The 13,031-nt window shown below is 40.9% G+C and overlaps 2 protein-coding genes across 2 annotated transcripts; both read right to left on the reverse strand.

The window, feature by feature from the left end:
- Positions 1-772: 772 nt before the first annotated feature.
- On the reverse strand, positions 773-1,636 carry LOC113324813. Its single transcript, XM_026573104.1, has one exon. It carries the CDS (start codon positions 1,634-1,636, stop codon positions 773-775), a length of 864 nt encoding a protein of 287 aa, XP_026428889.1.
- Positions 1,637-2,591: 955 nt separating this feature from the next.
- LOC113324814 (serine/arginine-rich splicing factor SR45-like) lies at positions 2,592-3,446 on the reverse strand. Its single transcript, XM_026573105.1, has one exon. It carries the CDS (start codon positions 3,444-3,446, stop codon positions 2,592-2,594), a length of 855 nt encoding a protein of 284 aa, XP_026428890.1.
- Between the last annotated feature and the right edge of the window lie 9,585 nt (positions 3,447-13,031).

The following is a 13,031-nucleotide window of genomic DNA, read 5'->3' on the forward strand; positions in this document are numbered from 1 at the left end:
AGTCTCGGATGTGGTTCTTAGCTAGGCGACTTTTTATCAACATATCGTCGACATAAATTTCGATGGTGTTGTGGATCTTATCCTCGAACATGTCCCCTACCAACCTCTGATATGTGGCGCCCGCATTCTTTAGCCCGGACGACATCTTGGTGTAAAAATACAGGCCCCTTGGTGTGAAGAAAGAAGTGTGTTCTTGATCCTCGGGGGCTAGTAGGATCTGATTATACCCCGAGTATCCATCCATCAGTGTGATCGCCCCATATCCTACTATCGACTCCACTAGCTGATCGATGCTCGACAGAGGAAACCTGTCTTTCGGGCATGCTTTGTTCAAGTCGCTGAAGTCAATACAAATTTTGACTCCTCCATTTTTATTTGGCACTACGACCATGTTAGATATCCACTGCGGGTACTGAGATTTTCAAATTATTCCCGATTCTTGCAATTTCTTTAACTCCTTCTCAACTGCCGGTTGTAATTCTGGCGCGACTCGCCTCATCTTTTGTCGGACAGGTTTGAAACTAGGGTCGATCCCTAAATGATGGCAGCATATCTCCGAGTCTATACCCTCCATATCGGGCGTGTTCCATGCGAAAGCGTCCATATTCTCCCGTAAGACCATTGTGAGTCGATTTACCTGTTCGTCCGATAATAATGACCCGATCCTTACTATCCTCGGCTCTTCTTCAGTTCCCAGGTTGGTCTCTCGGGTGGGCCCTACGACCGAGAAATTTGGTTTTGGCTCCCTTACTGGTGCCAATTCCTGTAATTGCTATAAGGTTTCTTGCTCCTTTGCTTCGTACGCCATGACCGCCTGGGAGATAACCTTTTCCAACTCTTCTGCCGCCTTGGCTTCTTTGGCCTTGTTTTTATCCCTTCGTTGACGTGCTCGTCGTTCCTCATTTATTTGAATATCGACTTGCATACATTGCATGGCCTCCTTGGGGTCGCCAACGACCTCTTCTATACCTTTATACGTTGGAAATCTCATCCTTTGATGGTAGGCCGATGCCACCCCTTTAATACCGGCGATCCAAGGTCTTCCGATAATGGCTTCGTAGGGTGAGGCGACGTCGACTACGCAGAATGTGGTTAGAGTATCCAGATATCCACCCCCATCCGATACTCTCAGAGTTACTTCGCCCTTTGGGATGGTTACGATCCCATTGAAGCCGTAAATTCGATATGTTAAGGTAACGAGAATGTCATCTGACAATTCCATTCTCCTGAAGGTGTCGTAGAAAAGCACCTCGACCGAGCTCCCACTGTCTACCAGTATCCTTCTCACTCCCCATTCTTCAATCAGCAAGGTAATGACCAAGTGGTAACTATGGGCTTGACCGTTCATTGGGACATCCTTGGCCGAGAAGGAAATAAGTTGCATCATCCAAGGTTCCATTGGCAGGGCCTTGGCTACACTGAAAATTTCTTTACCATTATGGTCCCTCTTGTGGATTCTAGAGGTGATTCCTGGACTCAGATTATACTCCTGTGTGGCTGAGTGTGAGATGGTGTTCACAAACTGAGTTGATCTGCCGATTCGAACCTGATGAACAGGTGCATCGGGCGCGGTGGTTGTCTGGGGTGCTTGTCGGACGAACTGCCTCAGGTATCCATCTCGGATGAGATGTTGCATGATGTCTTTCACTTCTCGACAGTTATTGGTGGAATGACCTCTGTACTGATGGTACTGGCAGTACTCGGGGTGGTCCTTGGTTTCTTCAAACTGTACCCCCTTGATGCCGGGTAGATGATGTCGTTCATCTTCTCAACTTCTTTGAAAATTTCTTACAATGGTGCGTTTAATGGGGTGTAGGATCTGGGCTCGTGTCTCGACCTTTTCCCTCTTGATACCCACTCATTCTTCCCGATTCCTCGTAGTGGTGGGTCTGATCTCTTATCGGGCCGTCTGGGGGCGTCACCTGGGGTCTCCCTAGTTTTCGCACTAGCCTCTTATACTCTCCTACCTCTCGCTTCTTCTTGAATTTCTTCTAGTGCTATGTAATGTTCTTGCATTTTCCGCATTTCTTTCAGTGTTTGCGGTTTTTCAGTAAACATGGCTATCCAAATGGGGTCCGACCTTCCCAACGCATTTTCGAATCCAAAAATCTGTTGATAGACTGGTACTTTCCCAATCTTTGTGCACAATTTTCTCTACCGATCAGTCAACGCTCTGAGGGGATCCTTGAATCTTCGAGCCAGAGTAAACAACCTATTGACTCTGGGCCGAGGTCTGCTATTATGCATGTAAGTTTCTAAGAAGGCTTCAATTAGATCCTCGTAGCTTTCGATCGACCATGGTGAAAGTGCATAAAACTAGTTCCTCGCCTCGCCCTTTAGACTCGCCGGGAAGAACTTACACATTACCACCTCATTATTCTTCCATTGGATTAGCGACATAGTATACATTTTTATGTGTTCAACCGCGTCGCCCGTCCCATCGAATCTAGACGGAAATGTAGGGAGTGTACACTTAGGTGGGAACGTCATTTGCTCAAGCCTTTGGGTGAAGGGGGTTTTCTCGGCCTCGCTTATGATCTCGGCTAACTTATCCTCCTCGCCATTTCCTCATAGTTTCTTTATCTTTGCTTCTAACTCCCTGAGCTTGGCCTCTGTTGAGCTGTACGACCTCTCATTTCTTCTGGTCGTTCTTCCTCATTTGATGAATTCTCTGGTGGACCATACCCTCGGGGAGGTGGTATCGGGGGTTTCCCTGATCGGCCAGGATTACTCGGTCCTGCTGTTGGTGGTAATCGCCCTGATCGGCCTTGATTGCCCGATTTTCCTCGGCTGGAGGATCCCCTCGACCTGGACCTCTGGTTCCGCAGCTGATAGTTCTCAAACTCCAGTGCCAGGTTCCTCTGTTGCAGCTCTCTTAGTGCCACCTCTTGCCTCCTTTTTCCTTCAAGAATGGCGAGTAGTGTTGGATCCGTACTCTCGTGACTGGAATGGCCATTTGGGTGGCTCAAGTGAGCCGGAGGTTGTGCTATTGTCAACGGCGGTGGAACTAGTAGTATAGGGGGTATTTGAATAGATGGGGGTGGGATGATTCCACTAGCTGCTTCTCGGCCTAGCTGTACTTGCCTAAGCCTTTCTTGCTCTCGCCCTAGGGCCTCCTGATATTCGGCTTGTTGCCTCGCTCTGCGCCTCTGGGCATGCACGATAAGCGATTCCTCGTCATCTTCCGTGTCTGATGCCGTAAACCCATCTATCTGATCGTCCATCCTCTGGGCCGGGATAATCCGCTCCAATGGTGTGAGATCATCATCTCTTCCCAAGTCGACTTCCTCCTCCACAGTTGGCATACCTCTCGCGGCTGCTCTAGGTCTCTCAGGTGGTGGTGGTCGATCATTCTCTTGTCTCGGCCCTGTCACTCCTTCCTGCATGCTGTTGCTGGTAACTGTGCGGTTCCTTAGCGTTCTTCCCGTCTCTGAAGTGCTCGCCATCGGCCCAGGTATGTCGTAGGCCCGAGGATCGTCCCTACCTACGTCAACAAAGACAAATAACACCTTACTTGGAACTGTTTTTGAAAAATCTTTTCAATTCGTATGGAACAAAAAAGGGACTGACACCCAAACTGGACTCTTGAAAGTACGATTCCCTCTACTCTGTCAGGTCATCGTCACCAACTTGTCCTGTTTTGACTCTAGGTACTCTTTTAGGCAGGTACTACGCTACGTCTCTTTCAGTACGACACGAGGTCACTTTCAGTACCCGACTTTGTATTAATCACAATTTGTCCTACATTCCCTATGTTCCAGATCATTAACTCCTAGAGCTTTGCAAGTAAAAGGTTCAGATCCGTACTGAAAATCAATTCTAGACAAAATTTCATTAACTTCCCTGGAATTACTCAGGGATGGCGTCCCTGAGTTCCTTGGGTTTTCCTCCGACGGCTATTGATCTCGTCGTTGAACTGTTTTGTTCCCTGTTCTCGGATCTGACTCTATAGTTTGGTGTCGATCTGTTGAATGGGGTTTCAAGTGACCTAAAAATAGAAACTTTGCCAACTACTATGCAAAACTTATGACCCTTAAGATATCAGCATAAAATTTCAGATGGCCTCAACCGAACATCGAAGATGTTACTTGGGAGCTCTTAGAAGTTCTCTCGCTGTTAAGCACCTAGTAAAGCAACAATTATCGAAGACGAAAACAAACATTCAAAACCACTTAAATCTACTCGTTTCACAGCCCGACAAGTTGATCTGTTAACAGAATCTTTCCATGATCTCGACCAAACGCTGATGGCGTTATTTGGGAGCTTTTGCAAGATCTCCTGTCAGCTCAACTACTCAAATCCGACAGAACTGAAAACCTCTCTCTACCACACAACTCTATCAAAGGAAATATAACTATTTTGAAAAACTTGAGCATCAAACAACGAAAAAAGGTGTTTCATCAGACAGAGTTTATCTCATAGCATCAACTACCACAAGCAAGGTGTTTTCATGAGCTTTTAGATTGTCTCTGCCGGTGCTTGCAACCAAGGTATCCGGAGAACTTAGACGTTCCCCTTAGTCGGCGCCAGAATGTAGTTGCATAAATTCACAAACTACATCCAAAGGTGTAGAAACTAAACTAGAGTAAGTAAAGATGCATACTCAAACATGAACACAAATATATACGTGGTTCGGCATGATTACCTACGTCCACGGGGTGAAAGGATGATTGTTATTACTTCTCGTTTAGGTTACAAGGATGTTATCTTTCTCAAATGAACTATTTATTTCACTCTCAAATGAACTAAACTCTCAAGTGATTCTCTCTACCAATCTCAAATCTGATATCTCCCAATCTCAAATATGATCTCTCCCTTTCCTTCTAGACAAGCCCTCATATTTATAGGCTATGACTGAAATACAACAAAGTTACAATGTTGGTCACGTACATCAATCAAGTTGTTCCCTATCGGACCTATCTTGGTCCTCGCCTGCCTTTCTGGTGTGGCTGATATAGCCTCGGTCTTTGGCGGCTTTTCATTTGAGCCGATCCCTTGGTATTTGGTCGACGCGATATCCACCTTCCTTCCTTGTCGTCCCTCTGTTTTGACTTACTTCGTCTGTTTGACCGACTACTCCATGTTTGTCTGCTTATCTTGTCAGATGATAAGGTTCACGTCACATCCGACAGCTGTAGGGCCATCACGTCCGACCCACGTGATTCCTCATTCCTCGTGCCATCAGAGTTTATCCTGTGATTCGCTCTTCATCATTCTTGGGTGCATCATAGCATAAGATCTTGCCACCTAGCCGTGTGGATTATTTACACCTACACTACCCTAAAATATAGTGATTACGATACACGAAAATAAGCCAGTATAACAAATCAATGTGGCAAATGCATCTTCTGGTGCAGATTCACATTACTGTGTTCCTTCTTTCTTCTTTTCTATATTGATCTAGATAGCTCTTGATGAAAATCCTAAAAGGAGTGGATAGCCGATGCATATAATTATTTGGCATTCAAGTACTTCTACCCTTTTCATATAAGAAAATCAATTGATGGGATGCCAAATGAAAATCACGGTGATATTATCAAAACTAAACCAGTCGAAGTCTAAAAACATTTAAAAGGAAATACACTAATTTAGATGTTGAGGGCTGATAAGAACAAGTAGAATGGATTTTCATTCTAATTAAAGTCCGAAGTCCTTATATACAAGTTCATCAAAGAAAAACACGCTGATAAATGTTGAGGGCTGATCAAGGTGCATCGTATGTACCTAAAACAAGCGATTTCCGGCGAGAGAATTTTTTTTAGGGAAACCTTTAACTGCTCAGATCTTATTAGATCTGGTTAGTAACAGATTCAATTTTCCAATTAGCTTAGGTTTTATCAATACAAATTGTCTAGAGGAAGAAAAAGAGAAAGCAAACCCCCAATCCTCTTTTCAATCTTCACCGCCATCATCAAAAAAAAAAAACTATCTGCCATGGATTTAGCAATCACCATCGGCTAAATCCTCGATTCATGGTATTTACATGAGATTCCTCTTTCTTATTCTTATTCTTAAGCAAGCCCCCGAGAGGTCTTAGTTGATCCATTATTTATCCTTCATCTTTCGTTTCCTTTTCATTTGTTTCGAGAAAGATATCGATCCATTCCGATTCTTTCTTTTTCTATTGATTCTTTTACGATCGAGATGTATGGATCCATGGATCTATGTGTCTATATAGATCATGTTCATGGATTAACGAAAATGTGCAAAAGCTCTATTTGCCTCTGCCATTCTATGAGTCTCTTCCTTTTTGCGTATGGCATCGCCACTCCCTTTGGCAGCATCCATGATAGACACATTTTTGTGTCTAATTTGTCCTCAATGTCAGTATTGTTGGAACTCTATTTTTGTACTAATATTGTGTTTTTATGTATTTTTAGGAAATAAACATTTTTGGAAAATTTGGCTCGAAAAGTTGATTTTGGTACCCGGAGGACAAGTGTTATTTGGACTCTCGCTTTTGGATAAGGGGCAACCTAATTACTAAGGGCACCACCAGAACACCTTCTTCTCAAATTCAAATTAATTTTTTTGGCGGGAAAAATAGGTTCATCAACTGGCAGATTTTCAATCGACAAAATGAAGGTGTTGTGGTGCGATTCAATGGCTCAAACTTGGTAGGAAGATGTGATATAGCTTAAGAAACACATTTATGGCATCGAATTCGATCGGATTTGGCTGGATAATCACCAGGTGATGAAAACATCAAGAACAGTTTTGGCGGGAAAAAATTGTCTTGAACTGCCGTGACTAGGGTTGATGATTCGAAGGTGTTACAGTGAGATTCAATGGCCCAAATTAAATGGGTTTGTTCCTAGGGCCTAGACAGAGCTGGTATGGGTGTTGGATTCGGTCCAATTTGGTTAGATAATCGGTGGGAATCAAAACAGGGAAGATATTCTCAAATAAGGAAGATATCCTATTTTTAGAATTTGTGGATGGAAGAGACGTGCATGGGTTAACTCTATTGGCTGGAAACTTCTCCTACAACTCATAGATGATGCGTGAAAGAGATAAACCAGGAAACAATCCGTAACGAATCAGAGAAATAAAGAAAAAAAATATCGGAAAATATTCTTTTATGGCCGGATATTCTTGGAGTTATTACAAGGATTTGAGTGACCTGTTGTGTATAAATAGGTCCCTAGTGTCGAGCAGAGGGGGGGAGTGAAGTTTAGGAAGAATTTGGAGAGGTTTAGAACACTACAGAGCAAGAAAATCCAACTTGCAGAGAGTCTGGTTCTGCTGCTGCTGCTGCTGCTGCGAGGAGGAAGAACGTGAAGAACAGACTCCCCAGGACAGACGTTTATGAACAGTAACATCGACTGTCACCTTTGGGTCGTAGTTCTTCAGCGACAACAGCACTTCAGCTCTGTCGTTGATTCTGGACGCTTTTCGTGGGTCGCAGAATCCTGTTTTACATCATTTTCTTGTCTTTCTCTCATTGTAAAACACTTTTGAGCATCAATGAAATATTTTGAGAGGTTTTCCAACATGATGAGCGGCTAAATTCTTGGTGATTGAGGCAATGGAGGATCTATTCACTCATGTTTGATTGGTAATATTTTTATTTATAATTTCTTTAATTATTTACTTTATTTAATTCACTTGGATAAATATAAAAAAAAGGATAAAATGGTTTTCTTAATTAGTTGTGAATCAGTTTGATGTTTTATGCTTAGAATAATTCTTTGATAAATCATGCTTAAGGATTACAACTTAATATTTGGACACCTTTTAAATTAAAAAGTGATGTAATAAGAAAAAGAGCTTAATAATAATTTATGAAATATTATTTATAACCAATCAACTTGGAGTGGTAGTGAATCCTGAGCCTCAATCCTTCTAAATCTTGACATTACTATTAATTTCCTTCATTTATTTATTTGTTTAAATCTAAAAAAAAGAGTTACCTTCACAAGTTCGAAAAGAACCCAGTTTTTATCACTATTACTACAACAACATTTGAAAATACATCAAGTTTTTGGCGCCGCTGCCGGGGAATTGTGTTTAGGTAGAATTTTTTTTTTAGATTTATTTTTCTTTGTTCTTTTTTACGTTCTTTGGGTATTTGTCTATGTGATACAGGTTTAGAGGCTTGGATCGAAAAGAAAAAAGAAGAAGAAGTTGTCAAAGATTTTTGGCGATTTCATAAAGACTAGGAGCAAAGCTTAAAGCAAAAAAAGAACGGAAAGAAGACGAAGGACTTTTTTTTATTATAATTTTTTTTTTTTAGATATTTTTTTTTATTAATTTTTTTTTTAGAAACTGTAATTAAAGTTTTTATATTTGTAATCTTTTATTTTTGGACATTATTTTTTTTTTTCCCGGACATTGAACACTGGACATTTTTTTTAAAACCCTACGGAAGGGTTATATAATTAAAAAAAAAATATTATATAAACTGTGTGCAGGGAAGGACGACGATTACTATATCGTCTCGGCCCCTCGGGTTCGCACACGGCATAGGAGTCGTGGCCCGAGTCGACGACAACGGTTCATCGCCCGTCTGGTACGGGAGGTAAGTCCAATCGAAACACACGCGAATCTCCTGCAAGCGGGTTACTGTCTGCCTTAAGGTGATAATTGTTTGAGGACGAACCAGACTGTCTTTATTTTCCTAGTAAAGGGCAAGGCCTGGCCTAAACAAGATAAGGGTTCGGATTTCATCACCGTTCCCTTCTTGCCCGTTTTAGGAAAACAAAACCTAACGCGAACCCAAGCTTTAAAATCTGATTAGAAAGAGACCTATAGGGTATCGAGCTTGTTAGGAAAAATTTTCGAAGGATATTGGTTACCTTTTAAGCAACTTCAAAGTTCATGATGACTTCTGGGAGTTGAAACAAGCCGCCTTGTAACGCCGGTGAGGCCTTGGGTATCAAAGCTCCATTGAGCTTCCCTCGCCTCAGTTTCATCTCACATTAGCTCGGATTGATCCAGAGGGGTTGCTCAAACTGTAACGAATTCCCCTTCGAGAGATAGAAGCTGGTCTAGAAACAATCTAAGTGGATCCATCATGCTTTTTGTTTGCTAGAAATCTTTAGGTTTGCTTTGGTGGAGTCGAGTCGGCCTTGTTTGTGATTGTATAGAATCCTTCTGTAGTTTATATTTCTTCGGTGATGAATCCTTTTGAGGAGACGCCACCTGCGATGACGTTGCGAGAATATATGTCTAGAAATTCTCGTTATCAAGAGACGTCTTCGGAAATGACTCTTGGTGAATATATGCGTGGGCAGCGATATATGGATACTCCAACTTTTATTGAGGAATCACCTCTAACGATCTATGAGAAATATTATAAACATAGACCATGTAGTTGGGAACAAAGCTTGAGAATTCGTGAATATCAAAAATTATATTGTGATGATGATGAGGAGGAGGATGGTGATGATGATTATAATGATATTTCTAGTTCAAATCCAAATAATTTTAAAAATTATTTACCTATTGAAAAGGACGAGGATTTGACTAGAAATACCCCCGTTTTAGACGATGATTACGAAACGGATGATGGTTTAGAGGAACCAGTTTATCTTGAGAGTACTGTTTTCGAGTCAAACGATTTAGAAACAATAGTCTTAGAAGAACTCGTAGAGATTAGCGGGGATGAACCTGACTTAGAAAAATCAATCGCCCACTTTCAGGAATCTGATGACCTAGAAATTAGGGAGATTATGACCAGTCTACCTAGAGACGCCGAAAACTCTATGTTTGGGGGTGATTATCATTCTCCATGTTCTTTAACTCTTAAAAATATCCCTCACTTGGGACTTGACATCAATGCCTCACCCATCTTACGAGACTATCTTCGTACTCGTTTTCCAGAACCTAATGTATTTGCCAGTTTGTTGATCTAGATTTAAGTTATTGATCAGTGGTTCCCTTGTATATGCCAGTTGTGTTGATATTAGTCAGACCGGTATCTCAGTCCCTTAGGATAGGTTCATTCTGGCAGTGGCCTTCAGACAGATATGGGAAACATCGTTCACTTTTCAACCATCTACATTTTTCTTTTTCCATCTTCTTAATCTTTTCATGTGATTAGTCTGACTCCGAGTATGATGTCCATCGTGAAACTATCTTAGTAGAGCTCTGTCACTTATATGAATTTTAGTATGCTTGAGTGAAAACTCGTGTACAGAAATTGGAATTTCGCATCAGGGTACTTCCTCCTATAATTAATAAGTATGCCACCCAAGGAGGTTCTTTAGTGCTTTCCAAGATTTTGCGTAGATAGTTAGGGTCTGGAGTATTGGTTTTTGTGGGTACACCTCTGATAAACCCACCCGAGATTAACTCGGTCACTTTTCAAGAATAAATTTGCTCGAGGACTAGCAAATAATAAGTTTGGGGGTATTTGATAGACACATTTTTGTGTCTAATTTGTCCTCAATGTCAGTATTGTTGGAACTCTATTTTTGTACTAATATTGTGTTTTTATGTATTTTTAGGAAATAAACATTTTTGGAAAATTTGGCTCGAAAAGTTGATTTTGGTACCCGGAGGACAAGTGTTATTTGGACTCTCGCTTTTGGATAAGGGGCAACCTAATTACTAAGGGCACCACCAGAACACCTTCTTCTCAAATTCAAATTAATTTTTTTGGCGGGAAAAATAGGTTCATCAACTGGCAGATTTTCAATCGACAAAATGAAGGTGTTGTGGTGCGATTCAATGGCTCAAACTTGGTAGGAAGATGTGATATAGCTTAAGAAACACATTTATGGCATCGAATTCGATCGGATTTGGCTGGATAATCACCAGGTGATGAAAACATCAAGAACAGTTTTGGCGGGAAAAAATTGTCTTGAACTGCCGTGACTAGGGTTGATGATTCGAAGGTGTTACAGTGAGATTCAATGGCCCAAATTAAATGGGTTTGTTCCTAGGGCCTAGAAAGAGCTGGTATGGGTGTTGGATTCGGTCCAATTTGGTTAGATAATCGGTGGGAATCAAAACAGGGAAGATATTCTCAAATAAGGAAGATATCCTATTTTTAGAATTTGTGGATGGAAGAGACGTGCATGGGTTAACTCTATTGGCTGGAAACTTCTCCTACAACTCATAGATGATGCGTGAAAGAGATAAACCAGGAAACAATCCGTAACGAATCAGAGAAATAAAGAAAAAAAATATCGGAAAATATTCTTTTATGGCCGGATATTCTTGGAGTTATTACAAGGATTTGAGTGACCTGTTGTGTATAAATAGGTCCCTAGTGTCGAGCAGAGGGGGCTAGTGAAGTTTAGGAAGAATTTGGAGAGGTTTAGAACACTACAGAGCAAGAAAATCCAACTTGCAGAGAGTCTGGTTCTGCTGCTGCTGCTGCTGCGAGGAGGAAGAACGTGAAGAACAGACTCCCCAGGACAGACGTTTATCAACAGTAACATCGACTGTCATCTTTGGGTCGTAGTTCTTCAGCGACAACAGCACTTTAGCTCTGTCGTTGATTCTGGACGCTTTTCGTGGGTCGCAGAATCCTGTTTTACATCATTTTCTTGTCTTTCTCTCATTGTAAAACACTTTTGAGCATCAATGAAATATTTTGAGAGGTTTTCCAACATGATGAGCGGCTAAATTCTTGGTGATTGAGGCAATGGAGGATCTATTCACTCATGTTTGATTGGTAATATTTTTATTTATAATTTCTTTAATTATTTACTTTATTTAATTCACTTGGATAAATAAAAAAAAAAGGATAAAATGGTTTTCTTAATTAGTTGTGAATCAGTTTGATGTTTTATGCTTAGAATAATTCTTTGATAAATCATGCTTAAGGATTACAACTTAATATTTGGACACCTTTTAAATTAAAAAGTGATGTAATAAGAAAAAGAGCTTAATAATAATTTATGAAATATTATTTATAACCAATCAACTTGGAGTGGTAGTGAATCCTGAGCCTCAATCCTTCTAAATCTTGACATTACTATTAATTTCCTTCATTTATTTATTTGTTTAAATCTAAAAAAAAGAGTTACCTTCACAAGTTCGAAAAGAACCCAGTTTTTATCACTATTACTACAACAACATTTGAAAATACATCAAGTTTTTGGCGCCGCCGACGCGGACCTGTGCTTAGGTAGAATTTTTTTTTTTTTTTAGGTTTATTATTATTTATTTTTTTTTTCCTTTTTACTGGTTTTTTTTGTCTTTGATTTGCAGGTTCGAAGTGGAGTACTAAGGACCTGGGAAGGAAAAGCTTAAAGCGGAATGAGCGAAAGAGGAATTTTCTTTTTTTGTTTTATATATAGAAAAGAGAGAAAAAAAAAGAGAGAGATTTTTTATATATTTTTTTTTAGGTTATTTTTCTTTTTCTTTTGCACTTTACTTTATTTGGACTTTGGACTGGACTCTTGGACTTTATTATTAATTTTTTTTTAAACCCTACGGAAGGGTAGTTAAATACAAACTGTGTGCAGGGAAGGACGGTGATTACAATATCACCTCGGCCCCTCGGGTTCGCACACGGCATAGGAGTCGTGGCCCGAGTCGACGACAACGGTTCATCCCCCGTCTGGAACGGGAGGTAAGTCCATCGAAACACTCGCGACTCCCCTGCAAGCGAGTTACTGTCTGCCTTAAGGTGCTAATTGTTTGAGGACGAATTTGGACTGTCTTTAATTTTCCTAGTAAAGGGCAAGGCCTGGCCTAGACAAGATAAGGGTTCGGATTTCATCACCGCTCCCTTCTTGCCCGCCTTAGGAAAACAAAACCTCACGCGAACCTAAGCCTTAAAATCTGATTAGAAAGAGACCTATAGGGTATCGAGCTTATTAGGAAAATTTTTCGAAGGATATTGGTTATTCTTTTAGCATACTTCGAAGTTCATGACGGTTTCTGTGAGTTGAATGCGTGACTGCGCCGCCTTGTACTGCGGTGAGGCCTTGGGTATCAAAGCTCCACAAAGCTTCCCTCGCCTCGATTCAACTTACTTTGACTCGGATTGATTCCAGAAGGGTTTTCTTAAATTGTAACGAATTCCCCTTCGAGAGATAGAAGCTGGTCTAGAAACAATCTAAGTGAGCCAT

This window comes from Papaver somniferum, chromosome 11, assembly GCF_003573695.1.
Source record: "Papaver somniferum cultivar HN1 chromosome 11, ASM357369v1, whole genome shotgun sequence".
Taxonomy (NCBI): domain Eukaryota; kingdom Viridiplantae; phylum Streptophyta; class Magnoliopsida; order Ranunculales; family Papaveraceae; genus Papaver; species Papaver somniferum.